The sequence below is a fragment of the Pelophylax lessonae genome, assembly GCF_965119305.1.
Source record: "Pelophylax lessonae genome assembly, chromosome: 1".
In the NCBI taxonomy this organism is placed as follows: Eukaryota; Metazoa; Chordata; class Amphibia; order Anura; family Ranidae; genus Pelophylax; species Pelophylax lessonae.
In genome coordinates, this window is record NC_138768.1 from 461214985 (window position 1) to 461240785 (window position 25801).

Here is a 25801-nt window from a genome sequence, read left to right on the forward strand (position 1 = left end):
ACTGCGCGCCCCCGGGGGCGCGCAGCGCGGCGATCAGGGGTGAGGCTCGTCCCTCGGACATAGCCCATCCCTGATCAAGGTAAACAGCCAATAGATATTGGCTGTTTACCATGTGATCGGCTGTGTCAGTCACAGCCGATCACATGAGCGGCTCCTGCACGAGCCGCTCGTTCTCTCTGCAATGCGCGCCCCCGGGGGCGCGCAGAGCAGCGATCGGGGACGAGGCTCGTCCCTCGGACAGAGTCGATCCCCGATCTAGGTAAAGAGCCAATGAAATTGGCTCTTTACCACGTGACCGGCTGTGTCCAATCACAGCCGGTCACAAATGTCAACAGAGAACACGGTAACTAGCTGTCTCCGTGTTCTCCTCCTCACACACTGATCCTGTGTGAGGAAGAGAGTGTGGTAACAGCTAGTTACCAAATACAGTGCACCCCAACCACACTGATTGCCCCCCCCCAATTAAGAGTACCTGTCACTAGCCCATCAAAGTACCCGAGTACCTGTCACCAGCCCATCAGGTACTCTGATGACAGGTACTCGGGTACTCTGATGGGCTGGTGACAGGTACTCGGGTACTCTGATGACAGGTACTCGGGTACTCTGATGACAGGTACTCGGGTACTCTGATGACAGATACTTGGGTACTCTGATGACAGGTACGCAGGTACTCTGATGACAGGTACTCGGGTACTCTGATGACAGGTACTCGGGTACTCTGATGACAGGTACTCGGGTACTCTGACGAAAGGTACTCGGGTACTCTGATGACGGGTACTCGGGTACTCTGATGACGGGTACTCGGGTACTCTGATGACGGGTACTCGGGTACTCTGATGACGGGTACTCGGGTACTCTGATGACGGGTACTCGGGTACTCTGATGACGGATACTCGGGTATTCTGATGACAGGTACTCGGATACTTTGATTACCTGTCAACGGAGTACCCGTCATCAGAGTACCTGAGTACCTGTCACCTACCCATCAGAGTACCCGAGTACCTTCCACCTGCTCATCAGAGTACCTGACGCCTGAAGTACCCGAGTACTTGCCGCCTGCTCATCAGTACCCATCACTACTCATCAGTACTCATCAGTACCTATCACCTATCAGTACTGATCATCAGTACCCATCAGTACAGTATCACCTATCAGTACCTATCACCTGCCTGTCACCTGCCCATCAGAGTACCCGAGTACCTGTCACCTGCCTATCGGAGTACCCGAGTACCTGCCACCTGCTCATCAGTACCAGAGTACCTGTCACCTGCCTGTCACCTGCCCAACAAATTACCCGAGTACCTGTCACCCTTCATACAGCCACCATGTCCAAGTCCAAAAAGGTTTATATACATCCTCCGTTTAAACCTAAATACCGGTGTTATGGTAGCAGATAGCTGCCATAACCCTGGTATTTTTTTAAACGGTGGACGGTTGGCTTTCCGATAAGGGTGGTCCCAGCGGCGGATTCGCCGTGGGTTCACCCTTCCGGGATGGCGGAAGAGGTGCCCCCCCCCCTCCCGCCGCGTCCGGTCCTTTTCCCCGCTTACCGGACCCGCCGGCAGCAGGGAAAACGATCCGGTCCCGGATCCTCACAGACAGGATGTCGAGTGAGGGCAAGCTTGCCCTCACTTGACTCTATGATCTTGGAGGACCGGAGCTACGGAAAATGTTGTTGCCTAGCAACCGGTTTAAATGTCCTTTTTTTTTTTTTTTTCATTTTATATAATAATTTTTTTTTTTTTTATCTATCTTTTAGTGTACTTGTGAGATCTGAGGACTTTTTGACCCCAGATCTCACAAAAAGAGGTCCTGTCGTGCCTTTTTCTATTACTAGTAATGTTTACATTTCTTGTAATAGAAATAAAAATGATCAATTTTTTTTTTTTTGTTAAACGGTGTAAAAATAAAAAATAATAAATAAAATAAATAGTAAAAAAAAAAAAAAAAAAAAATTAAAGCGCCCTGTCCCCGTTAGCTCGCGCGCAGAAGCGACGCATGTGGAAACCCCGCCCACATATGTAAACGGTGTTCAAACCACACATGTGAGGTATCGCCGCGATCGTTAGAGCAAGGGGATTAATTTGAGCCCTAGACCTCTTCTGTAACTCAAAGATGGCAACCTGTAGAAATTTTTAAATTGTCGCCTATGGCGATTTTTAAGTACCAAAGTTTGTCGCCATTCCGTGAGCGTGCGCAATTTTGAAACATGACATGTTGGGTATCTATTTACTCGGCGTAACATTATCTTTCACATTATGGAAAAAAATTGGGCTAACTTTACTGGTTTCTTATTTTTTAATTAAAAAAAGTGAATTTTTTCCAAAAAAATTGCGTTTGGAAGACCGCTGCGCAAATACGGTGTGATAAAAAATATTGCAATAATCTCCACTTTAATCTCTAGGGTCTCTGCTAAAAAAAAATATATAATGTTTGGGGGTTCTAAGCAGTTTTCTAGCAAAACAACTGATTTTAGCTTGTAAACACCAAATGTCAAAAATAGGCCTAGGCAAGTGGCTAGGATGCATGATGATGCGCCTTGGATGTTAGGCCCCTCTATATGGCTAGGCTGTGAAAAAGTCTCACACATGTGGTATTGCCATACTCAGGAGGAGTGGCAGAATGTATTTTGGGGTGTCATTTTTGCTGTGTACATGCTATGTGTTAGGAATATCCTATAAATTGACAACTTTGTGTAAAAAAAAAAAAGTTTTTATTTTTTTCCCACATTTTCCAAAAACTTGTGGAAAAAAATGACATGTTCAAAGGACCCATAATGCCTCATAGAATATACGTTGGAGTGTTTGCTTTCCAAAATGGGGTCATTTTGTGGACTTTTCCATTGTATTGGTGCTCTAGGGCCTTGAAAAGTGTGATAGGTAGTAAGAAAGTTTTATGTGTATTTATGCTCCTAAAACGCCTTATGGTGCTACTTGGACGTGGAGTCTCTTTTTGTGGCCAGGCTGTGTAAAAGGCTCACACATGTGGTATCACCATACTCAGAAGGAGTAACAGAATGAATTTTGGGGTGTCATTTTTGCTGTGTACATGCTATGTGTTAGAAATAGCTTATAAATTGACAACGTTTTGGGAAAAAAAAGAAAAAAAAATTTTTTTCTTAATTTTCCCAAGAATTGTGGGAAAAAATTATAACTTCAAAAAACTCACCATGCCTCTTACTAAATACCTTGGACTGTCTACTTTACAAAAAGGGGTCATTTGGGGGGTATTTGTACTGTCCTGACATTTCAGGGCCTCAAGAATGGAGATAGGCAGTCAGTACATCTGGTGTGATCAATTTTCAGTAATTGGTACCATCGCTTCTAGACTCAATAACTTTCACACAGACTAAATAATATACACTAATTTGGGTTAATTTTACCAGAGATATGTAGCAGTATAAATTTTGGCCCAAATGTATGAAGAAAAATTAATTTTTTGCAAAATTGTATAATAGAAACTAAAAAAAAGTTTTTTTTTCAAAATTTTTGCTCTTTTTTTGCTTATATCACGAAGAAAAAAAAACCCAGTTGTGATCAAATACCACCAAAAGAAAGCTCTATTTGTGTGAAAAAAATGATAAAAATTTTGTTTGGTTACAGTGTAGCATGACTGAGCAATTGTCATTCAAAGTGTGACAGTGCTGAAAGCTGAAAATTGGTCTGGGAAGGAAGGGGGTCTAACTGCTCTGTATGGAAGTGGTTAATATACATGTCTTTTGGTTCATAGCTGCAGCAGCTTTAGAAATACATGGGTATGCTCCCCCAAATTTTTTGCCTGTTTATTATGTAATTCTTGTGAATGAGCAGCCCAAACCAACTGTATACATTTATTATATATATTATATATATATATACATATGTATGTATACATATATTATGTATACATATATTATATATATATATATATATATATATATATATATATATATACATACATATATACATACATATATTTACATAAAAAGTACAGTAAAACTGCAGGAAAGGGCACTGGGGGGCAATGTAATGTGATTTTATTTTGAACGGTATCAGTGTGTTTGGTGTGTTTTACATTTGAATTTGCCGCCGGTTCCACCCCCCGGCGGACGTCACGTCGCCGGAGACGGAAGCCGGGGCTCGCAGACGATTGGGAGGAAGCTCCGCCGCACACCGCTCGCAGTCTTCGCTGGATCCCGGAGAAAAGGTAAGTAAAACCTCTTCCAGCATCCAGCGATCTTCTTAGCGCTACCCCGAGTGTGACTCGGGGTTACCGCTTTTGGCTCTAAAATCTTACCCCGAGTCACGCTCGGGAATACCGCTAGGAAGGTTAAAGTCATGGGAAGTCAGATTGATGTCAGACCCAACTTGTAGGGCAAAGTCGTATCTTCATGTCGCACCAGTGTGAACCGGGCCTATAGGATTAATGTTTTTTTACGTTAATGCATTGTCTGTTTTAAGGTAAAAAAAAAAAAAGAAAAACTTCTATTGTCAGCACCCCCCCCTGCCCCCAGCTATCCCAAATAGTTACCTGAGCCTGATATCAATCCAGCCCTGTTCCAGAGAGCAGTGGCGCTTTTCTCCCTCCTCACTGAACCCAGTGAAAGCTGAGGAAGCCATTTGCTCCTGCTGCTGTCAATCAAATCTAGTGACAAGACAGTAAGGCCAAGCACTGTATGTAACAATAGACAGAGAATGGCTTGGGATCAAGCACACGTGTGCCACCATAGGAAACGGCTTCCTATGGTGGCACATAGAGTACATAGAGAAGAGGAGGAACCCAGAGCGCTGGAGGAGGATCCCTGAAGAGGGAGATTGGTCCTGCTATGTGCAACACATTGCACAGAGCAGGTATGACATTTTTGTTATTTTAAGAAAATAACTTTACAATTACTTTAAGTGAAAAACAGTAAAAAGCAAAAAAAATAGGAGGCAGGGCTTAGTGACTATTGGGTTAAAATATTGAAGCCAAAGTTGGACAATTAATTGCATTTAGCAATTTCAGAAGGTAAAAAATGGAAGCCACCACAATTTTCTGTCTCTAAACGTCCTTGTTTGGGTCTACTGATCACTCTGACATATGGTTTTCATTAACCACTCAAGGACCGCCCACCGCAGATTTACTGCGGCAGGTTGGCCCTTCTGCGCGAACCGGCGTAGCTCTACGTGCAGCACGATCCACTCGGCAGCGGGGACTCCGATGCGCGGGGCCGGCGGCTCTGATTGCCGCCTGGCACCCGCGATCATTGCCCGCTGAGAGAGAAGGACGGTCAGCTATTGTAAACACAGCTGACCATTCCTCTCTCTGGAATGTTCACAGAGCGCCTGTGATCCTTCTATATAGGATCACAGGTCTCTGTGATCATTTCAAAAGCCCAACTCCCATACAGTTAGAAACACTCCCCTAGGCTTATATTTAACCCCTTGATCACCCACTGTGTTAACCCCTTCCCTGCCAGTGTCATTATTACAGTAACAGTACATATTTTTAGCACTGATTACTGTAGTAATGCCACTGGGCCCCCCAAAAGTGTCAAAAATGTCAGTTTGGGGTCCGTTCTGTCCGCCGCAATGTCGCAGTCCCACTAAAAATCATAGATCGCCGCCATTACTAGTAAAAAAAAAATAAAAATGGCATAAATCTTTCCCGTAGTTAGTAGATCCGATAACTTTTGCGCAAACCAATCAAAATACGCTTATTGTGATTTTTTTTATACCAAAAATATGTAGCAGAAAACAAATTGGCCTAAAATGTTAAAAAAAATTTTTATTGGGAATGTTATATAGCAGAATGTGAAAAATATTGTTTTTTTTTTTTTTCAGAAGCTCTTTTTTTGTGTATAGCGCAAAAAATAAAAATCGCAGAGGTGATCAAATACCACCAAAGGAAAGCTCTATTTGTGGGAAAAAAAGTACATCAATTTTATTTAGGTACAGTGTCGCACGACCGCGCAATTGTCCATTAAAGTATAGCAGTGCCGAATCGCAAAAAAAAAGCCTAGTCATTAAGGGGGGCAAATCCTTTCAGTCCAGAAGGGGTTAAAACTGGTAACTTTCTTGTATTAACTCTCTCCATCACACTTTTTTTCTAAGCCTAACTGTTCAGAAAAAAAAACTTTTTGTTACAGGCTGATAGCTATTAAAAGGTTACATACCACCCTGGGATCAATATAAACAACTATCAGCATTGGTTAGAGGGGGGAGAGAAGGGTATGGAATGGGACTTTAATGATACCTTACACTGATCAATGACTAATAAACAATTCCACACACTTTCCTTAACAGCTTGTTTTTCACGCTCAGGATTGATGAAAACATACAGATCTAAAAATCAGAATGGGAGAGGCCTTTTCAAAGTAGGATGTATACACACTGTCTGCTTTTCTAAGGCACAGGACAGCATGGAGTATATGCTTACCTAAGCAGGAAAAGGCAAAGTACTCAAAAGTTAACTAACCACAAGACCCAAAATGTAATATATTACAGTTTTCCAGTTCTTAGATGTTGCAGCTGCATTTGCTTCCTTTTGTTTTTCAGATTAAGAAAACTGTCTGCAAGTAAGGGAAACTTTTCTTGACGCTGCCAGAAATCCAGAGGCATTCACACTTCCTCTACACTAAACTAAAATCTAAAAAACAAGCCTCCTAAACTTCTGTGAACTGCCTTTCCCTAGGTAAAAGAGAAGGGGGTGGTCTAGGATTAAAATAGAGGAACCTAGTGTGACAATGCTGCTCCTTCACATGTACAGTTTGGTGAGCGAGTGTTGTCCCCCTGGGACAGGAAGTATGCTACTGGCTGGATTTTTATCTGAAAATAAAGGAAAACGCCTAAGGCTCAGTTCAAACAAAGGAGTTTTAAATTATGGGCGGAATCGCCGCAATTCTGCCTGCAATTTCAAAATGCGCTTGTAAAATGTCAAATCACACATCAGCGTGTTCAAGGTGGCATTAATTTCAATGTCACCTAAAACCCAGCACGATTCTGCTGCAATTGACACGCCGCAATCCCGCAAACCCGCAAACCAAATTGCGTGACGCATGTCGCCCGAAATAAGTTATGGAACTTTTTGCGGGTGACACCGTAATGCGAAAATTGAAATAAATGGCACCTGAACATGCTGATGTGCAATTTGACATTTTAATAGCGCGTTTTGAAATTGTGGGCAGAATCACGACTATTCCCCCCCGATTCAAAATTTTTGTGTGGGAACGGAGTCTAAGAGAAAATAAAATGATTACAGTGGCCACATCTAAGGACTGGTAAGCTGTAATATTATACTGATATATATCTATTACCAGTATATTATACTGGTAATATAACATTTTTATTTTTTGGTGTAAATACACTTTAATATAAAACTAAATCATGTATTGTGGTATTAGTACCTGCTGCAAACCTTTTCTTGACCAGTGACATCCTATAACCAGAGCCCACCAGCTCGATGTCCACCCCAGATAAAGTACGACCTTCACATGTAAACTGGGCTGCAGCTGGGGTGGGAGTACTACAACCACGAAGTGGCTGCCAGCGAGCATAAAGCCTTCCACCACCTGTAACAAGTAAAATAGAAAAAAAATAATCATAAACCCTATAACCAACCAACAAAATAAGCAGGCGTCCCAATACTTTTGGCAATATAGTATAGCTCTGGACACTAGCACAATAACCACTTTGTGATCGCAACACATCAAATATAAAATGACTCTTGCTGTGAGAATGTTAACTAACCTTGCAGTGGAGAGCTAGAAATGTAAAAATGTGTATTCCTTGTTCTCAGACTCTGTGTCAGCCAAATGAGTTATACAGTTATCTGATGATGCTAAACTTGGTCTGGGCATCTGAAGTTCAAAAACATCTCATCACGAAGGGTTGGGATAATAAGCAGAGCACATAACACAGAGCAAACTCCAAGACAAATGTGCAGTTAAAAGATATCCCTTCAATGACATATAAGCAAAGTATATTTTACTACAACTGGGATATCAATTAAAATAATTAGGGTATATGCGCACAGACATTTGCAGGTGAAAGGGAGCTCTATTGTAAACTCCCCACATTTTCCTGTCTCCGGAGAACTGCTGATAAGGCATACAACTGGCCATAAAATCACTTGTACTACTCGTCTATGACCTATTTCCCAAACACAAAACTTGCGTTTGAATTAGTCAGGAGTCTAAAAGCAAACAGATTTGCCTGGTTTGAGGTTAGACCTGGATGGTGGTGCTGCACTAGGCATATGTACAGGTGCATCTTATAAAAATAGATCATCATCAAAAAGTCAATTTCAGTAATTTAATTCAAAAAGTGAAACTCATATTTTATATAGATGCTTTACATGCAGAGTGATATATTTCAAGCATTTCTTTCTTTTAATTTTGATGATTATGGATTACATCTAGTGAAAACACAAAATGCAATATCTCAGAGAATTAGAATATTACAAAAGACCAATTAAAAAAAAAAAAGGATTTTTAATACAGAATTGTTGGCTTACTGAAAAGTATGTCCACGTACAATATAGTATGCACTTAATACTTGGTTGGGGCTCCTTTTGCATTGAATTACTTCATCAATGTGGCGTGGCATTGAGGTGAATAGCCTGTGGCACTCCTAAGGTGTTATGGAAGCCCAGGTTTTTTTCATAGTGGCTTTCAGCGCACCTGCATTGCTGGGTCTGGTGTCTCTCATCTTCCTCTTGTCAATACCCCACAGATTCCCTATGGGGTTTAGGTCAGGCGAGTTTGCTGGCCAATCAAGCACAGTAAAACCATGATCATTAAACCAGGTAGTGATACTTTTGGAAAATGTTGCATTTCATTTGGAAATCAAGGTCCCAGAGTCTGAAGGAAGAGTGAAAAGGCACAGAATCCAAGTTACATGAGGTCCAGTGTGAAGTTTCCACAGTCAGTGATGATTTGGGGAGCCATGTCATTTGCTGGTGTTGGTCCACTGTGTTTAATCAAGTCCAAAGTCAGCGCAGCCCTATACCAGGAAATTCTAGAGAACTTCATGCTTTCCTCTGCTGTCCAGCTTCATGGAAATGCTGATTTCATTTTCCAGCAGGATATGGCACCTGCCCACACTGCCAAAAGTACCAATATCTGGTTTAATTATCAATGGTATCACTGTGCTTGATTGGCCAGCAAACTTGCCTGACCTAAACCCCACAGAGAATCTGTGGGGTATTGTCAAGAGGAAGATGAGAGACACCAGACCCAACAATGCAAACGTGCTGAAGGCCGCTATCAAAGCAACCTGGGCTTCCATAACACCTCAGCAGTGCCACAGGCTAAGCGCCTCCATGCCCAGCTGCATTGATGCAGTAATTCATGCGAAAGGAGCCTCGACCAAGTACTAAGTGCATATTATACTGTACATGGACATACTTTCAGCAAGCCAACATTTCTGTAATAAAAATTCAAAAATTCTTTTATTGGTCTTATGTAATATTTTAATCTTCTGAGATACTGAATTTTGGATTTTCACTAGCTGTAAGCCATAATCGTTAAAATTAAAAAAAAAAAAAAAAATGCTTGAAATAGATCACTCTGTGTGTAGCGCATCTATATAAAATATATGACTTCCTTCTTGAATTGAACTACTGAAATAACTGGATTTTTGTTTTACCGTAAAATATTTTTCTCCGATGGTAACTGATGCACACAACTCCAGATCTTTTTGACCCTTGGGTTTATGCTGCCCCCTACAGGGGTAGGACACTAGGCAGAAAAAAGTTTGACTACACCTATAGGGCAGCCCCAGGGGGTATACTCCCATTTTCTGCTATAGGTCTTCAGTTTTGTAACAAGCAGTGTCAGAATAACATAAAACCAAACTCAATAGAGGTGTGGGTGCTGTGTCCGTCAATAAACAGATAAAAAGATTTTACGGTAGAACAAAAATTCAGTTTTCTCTTTCGTTCATTGACGGACACAGCTCCAGATCTTCTTGACCCCTGGGATGTCCCAAAGCAGTGTCAACATGAAGGGTGGGAAGAACACAGCAAGAAAATACACTTCCCAAAGGCTAAACATAGCCAACCAGGTAAAATGAGAGCTTAACCAGGAACAACTGGAGCTCACGACAATAAAACACCCTCAAAGAGGACTAATCCTGTCCAACAGCAGCCTGCAAAACCTTGCGGCCAAAAGCAGCATCTGCAGATGCCAACACATCCACCTTATAAAATGTTGTGAAAGTGTGAAAGGACGACCGGGTGGCCGCCTTGCAAACCTGCACTACCGACGCCTGATGACGGAAGGCCCAAGAAAAACTAAGCGCCCTCGTAGAATGCGCCTTAACAATGAAAGGAGGATCCTGACTCTTAATGGAATAGGCCTGCACCACAGTCTTTCTGATCCATCTAGAAATGGCCGCAGTAGACATGGCCAGCATCCGTAAGGTCAAAAAAGAGAATCTGATTTTCGGAACGACTCAGTCGCCGCCAGGTACACCCTGATTGCCCGAACCACATCCAAAGAATGTAAGGCAATCTCTTTAGAATGCTTAGGCTTAGGACACAAGGAAGGCAACACAATGTCTTCATTTAAATGGAATCCAGAGACGCCTTTAGGAAGGAACGACTGGCAGGGACGAAGCACCACTTTGTCTCTGTGAACCCCCAGATAGGGTGAATGACAAGACATCACAGCCAACTCCAACACGCTGTGCACAGAAGAGCCACTAAGAAGGCTACCTTCTGTGACAGAGTAAGCAGAGAAACCTCACAAATATTTTCAAAAGGCAGTTTCTGAAGAACCAACCACCAAATTGAGGTCCCATGGAGGTAACGGAGATCTCACCGGGGGAGCCAGGTGGCAGACCCCCTGAACAAAGATGTGAACCAGGGAATTTGTGGCCAACGGGCTCTAAAAGAAAATCACTAGGGCTGAAATCTAGCCTTTGATGGTACCCAAGGCCAAACACTGAAAAGTAACCGGGGAGGGGGGAGACCCACTCCGAGACTCAAACCAAGCAATGTACGCCTTCCAGACTCAATAAAAATCTTCTTAGAAGTAGATTTTTTTTTAACAGCGTGGGAATCACTGATTCAGACACCCCTCTATCCTTCAGCACCTGGCTTTCAACAGCCAAGCCGTTAAAGCCAGCGACTGTAAAGCAGGATTGAAGATCGGTCCTTGAGCGAACAGATCTTCTATGAGAGGGAGTCTCCAAGGGACATCGGCGACCAGCTATACTAGATCTGCATAACAGGACCTGCAAGGCGAGTCTTAAGCAAGTAGGATGACCGGAATCCCTTCTGCCCCGATTCTTCGCAGGATTCTTGGCAGAAGAGTTATCGGGAGAAATGTATACGTTAGACGATACTGGCCCCAAGGAGCCACCAGAGCATCTGTGGTGTCGGCCAGAGGATCCCCAGACCTTGTTACGAACCTCTGCACCGTCCTGTTGAGATGAGAGGCAAACAGGTCCACATCGGGAGTCCCCCACCAGAGACACAGTTGATGAAACAATGTAAAAGGAAGTGATATCTGCGCTTAGGTGTAAAGAGCATAAACACATAAATGAATATGACAGAAAAAGGCAGCCAGCTATACAGGTGATATACAAACTAGGGATGCACCGAAATTTCGGCCAACGAAAATGGGCCTATCCCATTTCGGCTGAAAATGGGTTAAAAATGCCGAAATGAATGGCCGCCGTGAGGAAGGAGGAGGGCGCAGCGCAGGTTTGAAAAGACCCGCCTCTGGCCGGTGCCCGCCTCTCAATGATGTCCCTACTACTACGATGTGTATGAATGAACTGACACACCGGCACATCGGGCGGGCGAGCGGCCGCTAATAGCTATAACTATGTGAGCGCTTCACTTCCCTGTCATGCGGGTATCTCCTCTGACAGGGAAGTGAAGCGCTCACATAGTTATAGCTATTAGCGGCCGCTCGCCCGCCCTCCCGCCCGGTGTGCTAGTTCATTCATGGACAGATCGCAGTAGTAGTGACATAACCGGGAGGCGATCCTTTTTGAAAGGAAGAACACCGGAGGAGCTGAGTGACCGTAAGGAGACTGCATCCTTGAGATGGGGAGGGACGCTGAGGCGCGGGGGGGGGTGTACTGCCGAGGGGGACGCTGAGGCGGGGGGGGGGGGGGGGAAGCTGAGGCGAGCTTACCATTGGTATTAGTATTATGCAGCATGAGGGGGTTAATGTATTGCCACTGCTGGTCACTGATGCATTAGTGATCGACCAGTGGCAGTTAATTAACCCCTTTGTGCTGCATTAGTGCAACCAGTATCAGTGCAACCAGTGTTAATTAACATTAATACTGGTTGCACTAATGCAGCACAAAGGGGTTAATTAACTGCCACTGGTCGGTCACTAATGCATCAGTGACCAGCAGTGGCAATACATTAACCCCCTCATGCTGCATAATACAAATACCATTGGTAATTAAATTAACCTCTTGCCAACCCGTCACAGTACATATACTGTGACAGGGTGGCAGCGGCAGGTGTACGTCGCTGCCTGTTTTTGGTGTATGCCCCTCTTCTATCTATTTTAAAATTATTTGGGGGAAAAAGTCATTTTCGGTTTTCCGCCAAGGGCATCCTGCATTTTTGGCCCAGAATTTTCATTTCGGTGCATCCCTAATACAAACCTATCAAAACATAAAAATAATAAAAAGCAGCGCCAATGATAAGAGTCTGAATTTAAAAGACAATATAAGTCCCAACATGCAATGTTGATAAAGTCCAAAAAAAAAAAAAAAAATATATATATATATATATATATATATAAGATTTGAGGAATGATTCCAATCACCGGTGACACAGTAAGAATAGGATGAGCACCCGGATGTGACAGCCAAAGGGGACTCTTACCGGATGAATTTGACCCTCATGCAGAGAAGTCAAATCAGGCAAGGCAAACACAGGATCACCAAACCGCAGGATATCTTCTCCTGAACCAGTCACAGGGATCCTATAATCCTTCAGGCTGCATATAGGGCACTGTACATCCTCTGCTTGTCTCAATCACAATTTACCTCAGAATAAATGAACAATCCATAGTGCAGATGGTATAGGACTTAAAATGTATTAATAAGTAAAAGTTGCACTTACAAGAACAGCATACAAGTCAGCAATTAGGGTTTAAAAGCCGCGGCATGGAGCGTGCTTAGGCGTCCAGTATCCACTTCCGCCTTACGTGTGTCGTCACAGGAAATTACATCATCAGAGGCGTGGTAAAAAGGACGCAAAATACTGAAACCGGACATGACGCATGCGGAAGTGATCCGCATATGCGTTCCACAGAGCCACTGCTAGAAGCCGGAAATCATCAAAAGTAGCCGAGCATTTAAGTGAGAAGCCAAGCGGAAGCCAAACACTCAAAACGGCTTACTAGAGAGATACCAACACCAGCGAATAGCCATACAAAATGAAAAATTACCCCCAGACAAAAACTGAATTTTTGTAAAATCTTACCGTAAAATTCCTTTCTCTGAGTCCTCTGACAGTCGCCGCCCACTCATACAGTCTTCACCAATGGGTATTGACCTCCTATCCATAGGAGCAAGCTAGGCATAAGACTTGTTAGAAACAAAGCATTTTACATTGACACACCTGGTCCAATACCCCCTGCTATCAGCATTCCCAACTCAGTTTGGTAGCAAGCAGTTAAAGTCCAAAAGAACGCCACAAGAGGGGCGGCGACTGTCAGAGGACTCAGAGAAAGGAATTTTACGGTAAGATTTTACAAAAATTGAGTTTTCTTTTACGTCCTCTGACAGTCGCCCCTCACTCATACAGTCTTGACCAATGGGATGTCCCAAAGCAGTGTAGACATGAGGGGTGGGAAGCGCAACCTTTACAAAGGCAACGCAGCACCCAGGTCAGAGAAAGGAACCTTATCTGATCAGAAAGGTAAAAACTCTGGGTAACAGAAAAGCTCAACTGGAGCAAATAACCCAGGAAAGCAAATAAACAAGGGGGAAAACAACCCCAACAGACAGGGACCGGCCAACGACACGGCCCCCTCAAGGCACTGCCGCACACAGAACTTTGCGGCAAAAGGAGGCACCTGCTGATGCCAAGTTTGTAGAATTTGGAAAAGGTGTGCACGGACGACCAAGTCGCTGCCTTGCACACCTGGGCCACCGAAGCCTGATGGCGGAAAGCCCATGACGCACTCACCGCTCTGGTAGAGTGCGCCTTGACAGGGAAGGGCGGAACCTGTTCCCTAATAGAATAGGCCTGCACAATCGTCTGCCTGATCCATTTCGAAATGGTTGCCGCAGACGCAGCCATACCCTTCCGATGGCCCTCGGGAAGGACAAAAAGGGAATCCGACTTTCTGAAGGATTCAGTAGACGACAGGTACACCCTGATCGCCCGGACTACATCCAAGGAAAGCGAGGCAAACTCCTTAGGATGCTTAGGATTTGCACACAGCGAAGACAAGACAATATCCTCGTTAAGGTGAAAATCTGAAACCACCTTGGGAAGGAAAGATTGGTTCGGTCGCAAGACCACCTTATCCCTATGAACAACCAGGTAAGGGGAGCGACACGAAAGGGCCGCCAACTCCGACACTCTGCAGGCAGATGTGATCGCCACCAGGAAGACAACCTTCCGAGACAGCACAGGCAGAGGAATCTCCCGGATGCTCTCAAAGGGAGGATGTTGCAAAACGGACAGGACCAAATGACGCACCCCTTGAATAAAGGTGCGTATCAAAGAGTTTGACGCCAACGGGTGCTGGAAAAGGATTGCCAGTGCAGACAACTGACCCTTAATCATGGTCAGCGCAAGACGCTGGTCCACACCTGTTTGCAGGAAGGTCAACACCCTCGTCACCGAAAAAGAGCGAGGATGGACGCCCCTGGATTCACACCAGGCAAAATAAGCCTTCCAGGTACGGTAATAGATCTTACCGGACTAGGCCTTCCTAGCCTTAAGCAGGGTAGGAATGACCGCCGACGAGAGACCCCGATCTCTTAGGACCTGGCTTTCAACAGCCACGCCGTTAAAACCAGCGACCGTAAAGCAGGATGGAAGCTCGGCCCCTGAGACAGCAGATCGTCCCGTAACGGGAGCCGCCATGGAGGCTCAACGACCAGTTGTATGATGTCCACGTACCAAGACTGGCGCGCCCAGTCCGGGGACACCAGAATAACCAGCTTTGGTCCCGAGAACAACCTGCGAAGGAACCTGGACAACAACTGAATCGGGGGGAAGGCATAAATCAGGCGATACTGATTCCAAGGCACCACCAGCGCATCCGAGGCGCCTGCCAGAGGATCGCGCATTCTGCTCTGAACTGCCGAAATCGCCGGGACGTGTGTCTCGGCCCAAGACAGAATTTTGGTCACTTCCTGGGCCGCCCGGGCACTCCTGGTGCCCCATTGTTGATTGATGTAAGCCACCGCAGTGGCGTTGTCCGTCGGCACCCGCACAGGGCGGCCCCGAAGATGATCCGACCAACGGAGCAAGCACAGTCTGATCGCTCGCAGTTACAAGATGTTTATCGGCAGGGAGGATTCCTCCTCCGACCAAGTGCCCTGGGCAGACAGAGTGCCCATAACGCCACCCCAGCCTAACAGTCTGGCGTCCGTGGTGCTCACCATCCACAACAACGGCCTGAAAGACTTCCCCTCCATCATAGCCAGAGACTGGAGCCACCACAGAAGAGCCTCTCTGGCTTGGCGACTCAAAGATATCCTCTTTTCCAAGGATTGAGGAAGCCTAGCCCACCTGGCTAGGATCTCCGCTTGGAGAGATCGTGTGTGGAATGCGATCTTGTAACCTGATTGAATGATTTCCTGAACCCACCTGTCCGGGATCCGGAGCAGCCAAGGTTCGAGAAAACAGCGCAGACGTCCTCCCACCCCTGGAACGGGAGGGAGTCCGCCGCGCCATCGTGGGCGGCTTTTGACTTGCCCGCCCAAGGCTTCCTCTGGCCACCATGGCCTTTGAAGGATTTGCCCTTGTCCTGTGCCTTGAAGGCACGAAAGGACCCCTGATTTGGTTTAAAGGAAGGGCCCCGCTTACCGCGGAAAAACCTACCCTTGGGATTCTGGGGCAGCAGAGTGCTCTTGCCCCCAGTGACCCCTTTAACCAATTCGTACAGGGAGTCCCCAAAAAGGTGAGTCCCCGCATAAGGGATGGTCAGCCGACCAGCTTGTCAGCCATACCAAACGACAGCAGATAGGCGTGCGGCTAAAGGGGCCTCATCCAAGGCCGCGTCACACGGTACAGAACAGCCTGAATAATCTGGTCCACCATCTCCAAAGTAGTAGGAGGGGTGGAATCCGCCACATGGGTACGTCTGAGCACCTTGGCCCAATCTACCACAGCCTGAGACACCATGACGGGCTTGCCCCAAGGCTTCTTAGTTCCTCCAGAATTTCTGAGTGGCTTATCTTTTTCTTGTGCCCCAGAGGCATGAATAAAAAAACATTTCTGAGCAGAAGAGGAGGGACCCGCTCAGAACGGGGTGTCTTACCCTTGGAGGATTGAGGAAGAAGAGCACTCTTCCCGCCAGTCAGGCCCTTGATTAACTCATCCAAAGAGTCGCCAAACAACAGTTCTCACAGAAAGGGGAGATCAGCCAGGGCTTTCTTAGAAGCTTGGTCAGCCGACCAGCTCTTCAACCAAACCATGCGTCTTAAAATAATGCCAACGGCCGAAACCATGGCCACCAAGGGAGCCGCATCCATAGACGCATCATACAGGAACACCAGAGCCTGGATCACCTGGTCCAACATTCCAGAGGAACAGTCTCGGGGTCCAAAGACTCCTGCAAACCCCTAATACATTTCGTCACCGTCTGTGAGACTAACACAGACACAAAAACCGATTTCAAAACAGAAACCCCCAAGCACGTGAAGATGGCGGGAAAGGGATTCCACCCGCCTGTCCACTGGATCTGTAAAAACCGGGGAATCCTCAGCAGGCACAAGGGTTTATTTTTGTTTAATCTGGAAACAGGATGGTCCACCTTAGGTGGCACCGTCCAACAGTTGGAGACCTTTTCAGTAAAAGGGTAACGGCGTTTAAATTGTTTTGGCACCACTAACACGTGCTTAACGTGCCGTCATTGGTCATTCACAATATCATGAAAATTGTCAGGACAAGGGAAAACCCTGTCAGCTTTTGGAGACTTCTGAGAGCCAAAAGCCACCTGCGTCCCTGCCGGCATGGGCTCATCAGCCAATTTTAAAGTATCCCGTACTGAAATAATCAGGGCTTCTATTAATGTTCGTTCCCGTGCTGCACCCGAAGAGAAAAGATCCTCTTCACCATCAGACTGCGAGGACAGCGACCCCTCAGGTAGGGGGGCGTCTGGGGTGACCCTATCAGCCTATGAATCAGGGGACACCTCCATAGATGGAGAAGGCAGCGGCCGTTTTTGGCTATCAACCTTTTTCATGACTAAATCAACTTTAATCACCAGGCTTTCCAGGGCTGCTGAAATCGCGGCCAGTGACTGCGATCCGGACTGTCCAGGAGTTGCACAGAGTGGGTCTGAGGGTGATTGCACAGTTTGGGACTCCATATTGCAATTTGCAAAAAACTGAGTACTGTTGCTTTAAGAGTGCTGATCGTGGTATCCACCACCGATCGCAGCGGTCTGCAGGGAACCCCTTTACACTAAACTGACAGCAGAAAGTGCAGGAATATGCCCGCAGGGACCCCAAGTACTGTACTACCTCAGACAAACCGTCGTCCTGATTTTTCCAGCAGCATGGAGAGAAAGACTGGAAGTGACCTCGGCCAGTAGCAGGAAACAAATGGATTTCGCCCGAGGAAGGTCACACTTCTCAGTATAGCAGAAGGGCTACACAAAAAAGGATTCCCATACATATCCATAGGAAGCTACAGGGTAAAATGCTGCCCCATACAAGTCTATGGGGAAAAATCCACATTGCCCTCACTTAAGATGGCGGCACCCACGGCAAACCATACGGCTAGGGACCGACACATGAAGGCCCTAGGAACCACAACAGGGACCAGCAAGCCCAAGGTACCATGTCGACGTCGACCCCCCCCCCCCCAGGGCGCCAGGCGCTTCAGACACGGGGACAAGGAAGGTGGGGAGGATAGGACACACAGACCGGGAACCGGGCAGGCCAGGAGAGGGCCCTCATCACCCCAAGGCCTCAGGGGCAAGGGGGGGCACATTTACTCACCATACCATGGACTGGGTGGGCTCCGCTCCGGGCAGACTGTGTCCCACCCGAAGTGGGGGTTCTGCCAGCTGAGGGGTACGCTGCGACTCAGGGAGTTCCAGGTCATCACGTCCCGGCGAGGTATCCGCTCGTAGGCTTGCCCCCATCCGGAAAAGGGGCACTGTCGTGGCTAGGCCTAGGTCGGGACTATAACCTGCTCACGCCTGTAGGCCAGACTGAGGGGACCATAAGGATCTAGATTATCCAGTGCGAAGCCCCAGCCGGCTTCGCACCAGGAAAATTCTTCCCTGAACATTAGCTAGCAAGTGAGTAATGAGAAATAAAAATAAAATATTCTAAAAAGAATAAAAAAACTGAGACCCAGCAGGAAACTTAGGTCCTACTCCTTCTCTAGGCAGAAACAAACTGATGTGCTGGGCTGTGGCAGTGGGGGTTATGCCTGGAGGGACAGCCTCATGTTAAAGGTTTTGTACTAACATACTGCCTAGACTACTCCTGCAAGTGGAAGCATAACCCACTCAGCTCATGGAGATGAGGCTGCGTCTGTTGATGGACGATAGAGAAATGACACTTCGCTACGATGTAAAGTAGAGTGCACAGCTTGTATAACAGTGTAAATTTGCTGTCCCCTCAAAATAACTCAACACACAATTTCTAAACTGCTGGGAACAAAAGGTAGGACCTAGGTGAAAATGTAAAAATTAGCCATTTTCCCTCCAGGTGTCATGTGACTCGTTAGTGTTACAAGGTCTCAGGTGTGAATGGGGAGCAGGTATTTTAAATTTGGTGGTATCGTTCTCACTCTCTCATACTGGTCACTGGAAGTTCAACATGCACCTCATGGCAAAGAACTCTCTGAGGATCTGAAAAAAAAGAATTGTTGCTCTACATAAAGATTTTCTAGGCTAAAGGAAGATTGCCAAGACCCTGAAACTGAGTTGTAGCACGGTGGCCAGGACCAGGATAGGTTCCACTGGGAACTCGGAACTGGCCTCGCAATGGTTGACCAAAGAAATTGCGTGCACGTGCTCAGCGTCATATCCAGAGGTTGTCTTTGGGAAATAGAAGTATGAGTGCTGCCAGCATTGCTGCAGAGGTTGAAGGGGTGGGGGGTCTGCCTGTCAGTGATCAGACCATATGCCACACAATGCATCAAATTGGTCTGCATGGCTGTCGTCCCAGAAGGAAGCCTTTTCTAAAGATGATGTACAAGAAAGCCCGCAAACAGTTTGCTGCAGACAAGCAGACTAAGGACATGGATTACTGGAACCATGTCCCGTGGTCTGATGAGACCAAGATAAACTTCTTTGGTTCAGATGGTGTCAAGCGTGTGTGGCAGCACAAAGACAAGTGTGTCTTGCCTACAGGCAAGCATGGTGGTGAGAGTGTCATGATCTGGGGCTGCATGAGTGCTGCCGGCACGGGGTATCTACAGTTCATTAAGAATGAACACTATGAATGCCAACATGTACTGTGACATACTGAAGCAGAGAATGATCCCCTCCCTTCGGAGACTGGGCCGCAGGGCAGTAGTCCAACATGATAACAACCCCAAACACATCTCCAAGTTGACGCCCACTGCCTTGCCAAAGAAGCTGAGGGTACAGGTAATGGAATGGCCAAGAATGTCTCCAGACCTAAATCCTATTGAGCATCTGTGGGGCAGTAAACCCTGTTGTTGATGTTGTGAATTAGGATTTTTATCCAGACTAGACTGCACTTGATACTTCCTATGGTGTTATCTACTCCTCCCTCTTCTCCTTTAGCCCTTCCCCCTTCTTTCTGTCACTGTGTTGCCCTCCTCCCCCCCCCCTTTCTTTCTGCCTTGCTCCCAAGAGCATATTTGCCTTGTTTTTGCAATATTTGTGTCTGGTTGACCATACGTCCGGATTGGTCATGTATCCTGTGATGTCTTCTTTCATAATTGCTCATGCTCTCTATGGTGTTTCCTTTCTCTGATACTGGAACCCTCTGCGTAGGGTGTTTGTGCCTTATCTGTTGTTGTTTATTTTTTTCCTAATAAAGTTACCTGTTAAAAAAAAAAAATGCTGGCCACACAAAATATTGACACTTTTGGCCTAATTTGGACATTTTTACTTAGGGGTGTACTCACTTTTGTTGCCAGCAGTTTAGACATTAAAGGCTGTGTGTTGAGTTCTTTTGAGGGGACAGCAAATTTACACTAGTATACAAGCTGTACACTCACTAGTAAAGCGCAATTTCTTCAGTTTGGTCACATGAAAAGATATAATACATTTTTACAAAATGTGAGGGGTGTACTCACTTTTGTGAGATACTGTATATTGGGATATGAAGGTACGTGTCCTTGATATCGATAAGAGGCCACAAAATCCCCTTGATGAAGGAATGCCACTACCGAGCGAATGGACTCCATTCAAAATTTCTGAACCCGCACAAATTGGACAGACCTCGGCTACCTTCCTGGGAACTGTAAATAGGTTTGAATAAAACCCTTGAAAGCGTTCCGATTCCGGAACCGGTACAATGACCCCCCTGTGAAAGCAGATCCTGTACCGCCCCAAGAAGACCTCAAAGGCGATCTGGGGTCAAACGCAGGTTGGAAGGAAAGAACCTTACCAGAGGCAAGGACCAGAACTTGATCTTGTAACCAGACCAAATCAACTTGTGGACCCATTTGTCTTGAATCAAGGTGGTCCATGGATCCGAAAAGAAGCGAAGACATGCCCAACACCCCGGATATGGGTGAGAGCACCCCTTCAGGCAGAAGCGGCTTGTCTGCGGTCCCGGAGGAACCGCCTCTCGATTTACCAGGCCAGGGCCACTTAGGAACCCCTGCAAGGTTACGGGCAGACTTTGATCCCGAGGGACGAAAGGACCGCTTATGGGCCGAGAAGAAAGGGCCAGTCTGTGTTAGCAGAGTACTCTTACCTCCAAGTAAGACCTTTAATGATCTCTTCCATGGAAGCTCCGAACAAGCAGTCTCCTACAAAAGCGAGATCAGTCAATACCTTATTGGAAGCCTGGTCCGCAGACCAGTATTTCATCCAGATCATGCGGCGAAGAGTCACAGCTGTCACGGACACCCTACAGGGTAAGGGGACTGCATCAAGAGAGGCATTAAAGATATACTGCAACCCCTGGACCAACTGGTCCACCAGTTCCACCAGGTCAGGAGGAGGTTGTCCCCCTTCCAAATCCTGGCGCAGGAGCTTAACTCATTCCATTAAGGTCTGGAAAACCAAGGTTATGGCAAAAACTAGCTGCATAATGGAACCGGCCATGGTAAAAAAGGTATCAGACCAGAGATTCAGCTCTCTTGTTAAAAGGGTCCCTAAAGGATGGTGAGTCCTCCACCAGATGTGGCTTTATTCAACCTGGAAACATGTGAGTCCACCACAGGTGGAACTGTCAGTTTCTTTAACAGGGACTCTTCTAAAGTATACCTTCCAGCAAAACTTTTAGGGACCCCAACAGTGCATTTGGGGAAACCCCACTGACTCGTAACAATGTTGTGGAAATAGGCGGGAAAGGGAAACACCTTTGCCGCTTTGGAGGCTCTGAGGGTACTGAATCGCAATAGCTGCATCCTCCAATTTTAATGTTTTCCACACTGATACAATCAGCGCATCCCACTAGCACCTTTTCATGCTTGACTGTGGTGGAAGAGGATTCATCCTCACTATCAGAGCGCTCAGGGTGCGTGGATGCAGACCCAGTGAGGAGACAGAGGATGCAAGTGAAGGTGGCGGACGATTTTTGCTCATGCTATTTTGGAGGGCCATATCTACTTTGGACACCAGTGACTGCAGGACCGCGGTCATAGCAGACTAAGAGGACTGGGGCCCAGAGGACCCTGCAGCCTCTGAGATGGGGTCAGGTGGTGACACATGCTCCAGAGATTTCATGGTTAACCTGGGGACTGCCAGCAAAAAGTGTAAAAATTGCTGTTAACAATTCCCCCCACCGCTGCAACACAAGTCCCAGCACACCAAATACCTATTACAGAGAGGAAGCCGTTTAGCACCCACAGGGACTCACCACCCCCTCCTCAGATGCAGAGCCAGAGAGCAAGGCTGCACGTCGTGCTGGGATCAAAGAGGAAGTACAGGAACTGCCACTAGAGGCATGGGTGAATGGGGGATGGTCTGTAGAGTGACGCTGATAGTGAGGAGGAAGGAAGGGTCCGACCAACCCAGGGAGGGGCCCACGTCCACCTGAAAAAACCACCAGAAGGGGGGGAGGGACACACACACACTACTCACCACACCTTGGGACTTAGCGGGCACCGCTCCAGGCAGACCACCTCACCATCTTGGAATGGGGGTGCTGTGACTCAGGTTGTGACCAGGGCTATGCATCCTCGCGAGTCATTTAACTCGCCGGTCAGCCCTCGTCCAGTGGGGCCATGTCATGGCCCACCTAGCACGGAGCTAAGGTCGGGTCGCGCTCACTGGCCAGACTGGGAAAAGCGCAAGGATCTAGGATACCCAGTCCGCCGCCCAGTCCGGCAGTTGATTGTAGTTCTCACAGGAACAGAAAATAGGAAAGAAAGAAATTCAGTTTAAAAAGGAAAAAATACTAGGACCATAGATCCCAGCAAGGATCTAGGTCCTCACTCCTGACTAGGCAGAAAAAAACTGAAGACCTATAGCGGGAAGTGGGAGTATGCCCCCTGGGACTGCTTTATAGGTGTAGTCAAACTTTTTTTCTGCCTAGTGTCCTACTCCTGTAGGGGGCAGCATAAACTCAAGGGTCAAGAAGATCTGGAGCTGTGTCCGTCAATGAATGTAAGAGAAAAATGAACTTTTTGATGATATTCTAATTTTCTGAGATACACCTGTATTTGCAGGCCCTTGGCAGCTCTTTTTATTTGTACTTTACAACTCTCCCAGCTTCCCTTGTGTTTTTCTACTGTATTAAACAGCCACTAAGAATGAGATATGTAACCAAATGTCCCCCATTAAAAAACCCAGCAGGCGTACTTGTAGCGGTTTTAATCTAAAATGGTACAGTGCCACTTAGAACTTTTTTACCAGCCTTATTGCTGTCCTTGTATATTAAGTTTCATTATTGTTTTGTTTCACTTCTTCAAAGCAGAAGTAGGGCCAATGCTTAATGACGACGAAAGATGTTAAGTGGTAAATTACGGTGATGACACATCTGCTTCCCTGCAATTATTTTTTCCTATTTTTTTTTTTAACAGTACTTGCACTATCTGGAGCCCTTTCTTCTTTCCTAATAAGTGCCACTTATTGAAATTATCCTGGAGTTCTGTACTGAGGAGGTGGCAGAGGGGCAAAACCTAACCACCTAAGGGGTAGCACCTAATCAGGAATGGATGCTAAAAAATGCTATATTATCTCACTTGGTAAAACAAGAGGTCGATATAATCCAGTGAGTGCTGTGAATTATCTCTACCCTCAGGATTCTTCCTCTGTCTGGAGCACATCCCACCTAACATCATCACCTCTACCAGCACCTTTTTCTTTTGCACAAAACTGTTTAGTGATTAGATTAAGCACCAAGCACAAACACACGTGCACTAATAAGGACTTTACATTGATTGATTTAACTATCATTATATTGGTTTGGTTTATGTACATATTGTGTTTTTTTTAGCAAACGCTGTCACCCCTCATTAGTAAGGGATATATGATACATGGTTGGCAGGGTGTTTTATCACCTGTAGACAGCAGCTGCCAGTGTCATTTCACTGCTTCATGTTTTTTTTGTTTATTATTTTTATTATGCTTGTTTCTTAATGTTTACCATAAGTGTGGGTACAATTGGGGTTATGTTTTTTAGCCATTGTTTCTAATTTTTAGAGACTCTTTATGACTGGCATGGTATCACTGGATTGGCATAAGTAACTAAAGTTTGTTTAACTTTTAAAGTCGGAAAGATACTTGAGAGTTCAAACAAAGTTTTGCTAGAAAAAATCATTTTAAGCAATGCATGAATTCACAATTGACTAAAGTTGTCAAACAAATTGGATTTCTTTTTGGGGAAGTAAGCAAAAAACTTCTTAGGAAAAAAAACTTTGATCTAGGATTTTCCAAACACATTTGACACAGTTTCCCACACATGGTTAATGTAAAAGTTAAGGTTTACAGGCTTTAAAAATGTGGTTTATAGATGAGAAATAGAAAACTGGCTAAAAAAAAATCATATTCCGAGTAGTGACTAAGGATTCATACTCTGAATGGTTTAGGGTCATTAGTGGTGTACCCCAAGGATCAGTGTTGGGACCCTAACTTTTAATATATTAATAAACGATATAGAGTCTGGAATTAAAAGTAGCCTTTGAGTGTTTGCAGATGCAAGCAATGCAGTAGATAAACATTTTTACAGTGTCTCCCAACTTAAACTGACCTCAATGAACTATTTAAAGAATAAGTTCACCTTTTTGAAAAAAAATAATACATCTTTTGCAGGTTAGGAAATTTGCACTTGCAAAGCACTGTTCTTGCAATCAGCAGATTGTGGGTGCCATGCAAGACTCCTGCAGATTTGTCAGTGTATCTGTCTGCTTGTACCTCGTATGGGCATGCAGATATTCACTGACAAGAAGAGACAATGAACTAACAGAGCACCTAACTGCGCCATTGTAGTTCATTGAGAACTACAAGCTGACAGCCACAAAGAACAGAACTCTGAATGAATGACGTGGCTGGGCGGAGACCCGCAGCGCTAGGTTATTTTCAAACAGTGACAGAGGGAGCTTTGAGAAGATTCCTGTTTGCTGTCACTGGGAGATGAGGGAAGAGGCTGCAGTTGCTGGAACATGTTGCATGTTCCAAGCTGAAAATGGGTGGAACATGTTCCAGAAGGTGAAATTATCCTTTAATTGAGGTTTAATGTTGATAAATGTAAAGTTAAGTATTTGGGGGCTAAAAACAAGAATGAGTGCTACATTTTTAGGAGGAGAACTACTGGAGGAGTCAATGGTGTTTTTAAAATATTTTTTTTTTCTTTTAAAATAACAAAATTTTATACTTACCAGCCCTGTGCAATGGAACTGCACTAAGCGGCCCGATTGTTCCCTTCACGGGTCCTCTGCTGGTGTTCATAGCTCCTCTTCTTCTAGGTGTGCTACTAAAGGAAAATGCTTCCTATTGTATCACGCCTGGAGGCTTATTGCCTAGCCGGGCTGGCTGCATCTATACACAAAGACTGAGAAAGGCTCGCCCTCGTCCCCTATCACAGGATTTGACTGACAGATGTTGGAGCAAATGGCTCCCGCTGCTCTTAGCAATGCCTGTGAGAGTGGAGAGAAGAGAGCTGCTACAGATGGGCACAGCGCTGGATCTAGATTTTGCTTGGATAAGTATAAGGGAGTGGGAGGGGGCAATACCGATACTTAAGTATTTTTAACCCTAATGCAGGTAATGCATTAAGGTAAAAAATGTTTACGTTTTACAAACACTTTAATAATGGCATGCAACGCCAAGTTGCAGTTTCTAAAGCTAGCAAAATCATTTATTGTATTGAGAGGTATAGACTGCAGAGAGAGAGAGAGATATAATTTTGTCCCTGTACAAATCATTAGTAATACCTCATCCGGAATATGCAGTTCAGTTTTGGGCACCAGTTCACAAAAAGGATATCGGGGAACTGAAGACAGTGCAGCACGCGGCTCTAGTCAGTAGCACAGCTGGAGTCCGCGGACCTGAAAGGAAGACAGGCAAAGATGG

The 25801-nt window shown here is 45.6% G+C and overlaps 1 protein-coding gene across 7 annotated transcripts in view; it reads right to left on the minus strand.

Moving 5' to 3' along the window:
- Positions 1–25801, minus strand: part of FCHO1 (FCH and mu domain containing endocytic adaptor 1) — a 507107-nt gene that overhangs the window by 12760 nt on the left and 468546 nt on the right. For all 7 annotated transcript variants that reach the window (XM_082267054.1, XM_082267048.1, XM_082267051.1 and 4 more), the window contains one exon: positions 7364–7528. In XM_082267054.1, coding sequence (XP_082123180.1) covers positions 7364–7528 — 165 coding nt within the window. The remainder of the gene's footprint in view (positions 1–7363; positions 7529–25801) is intronic.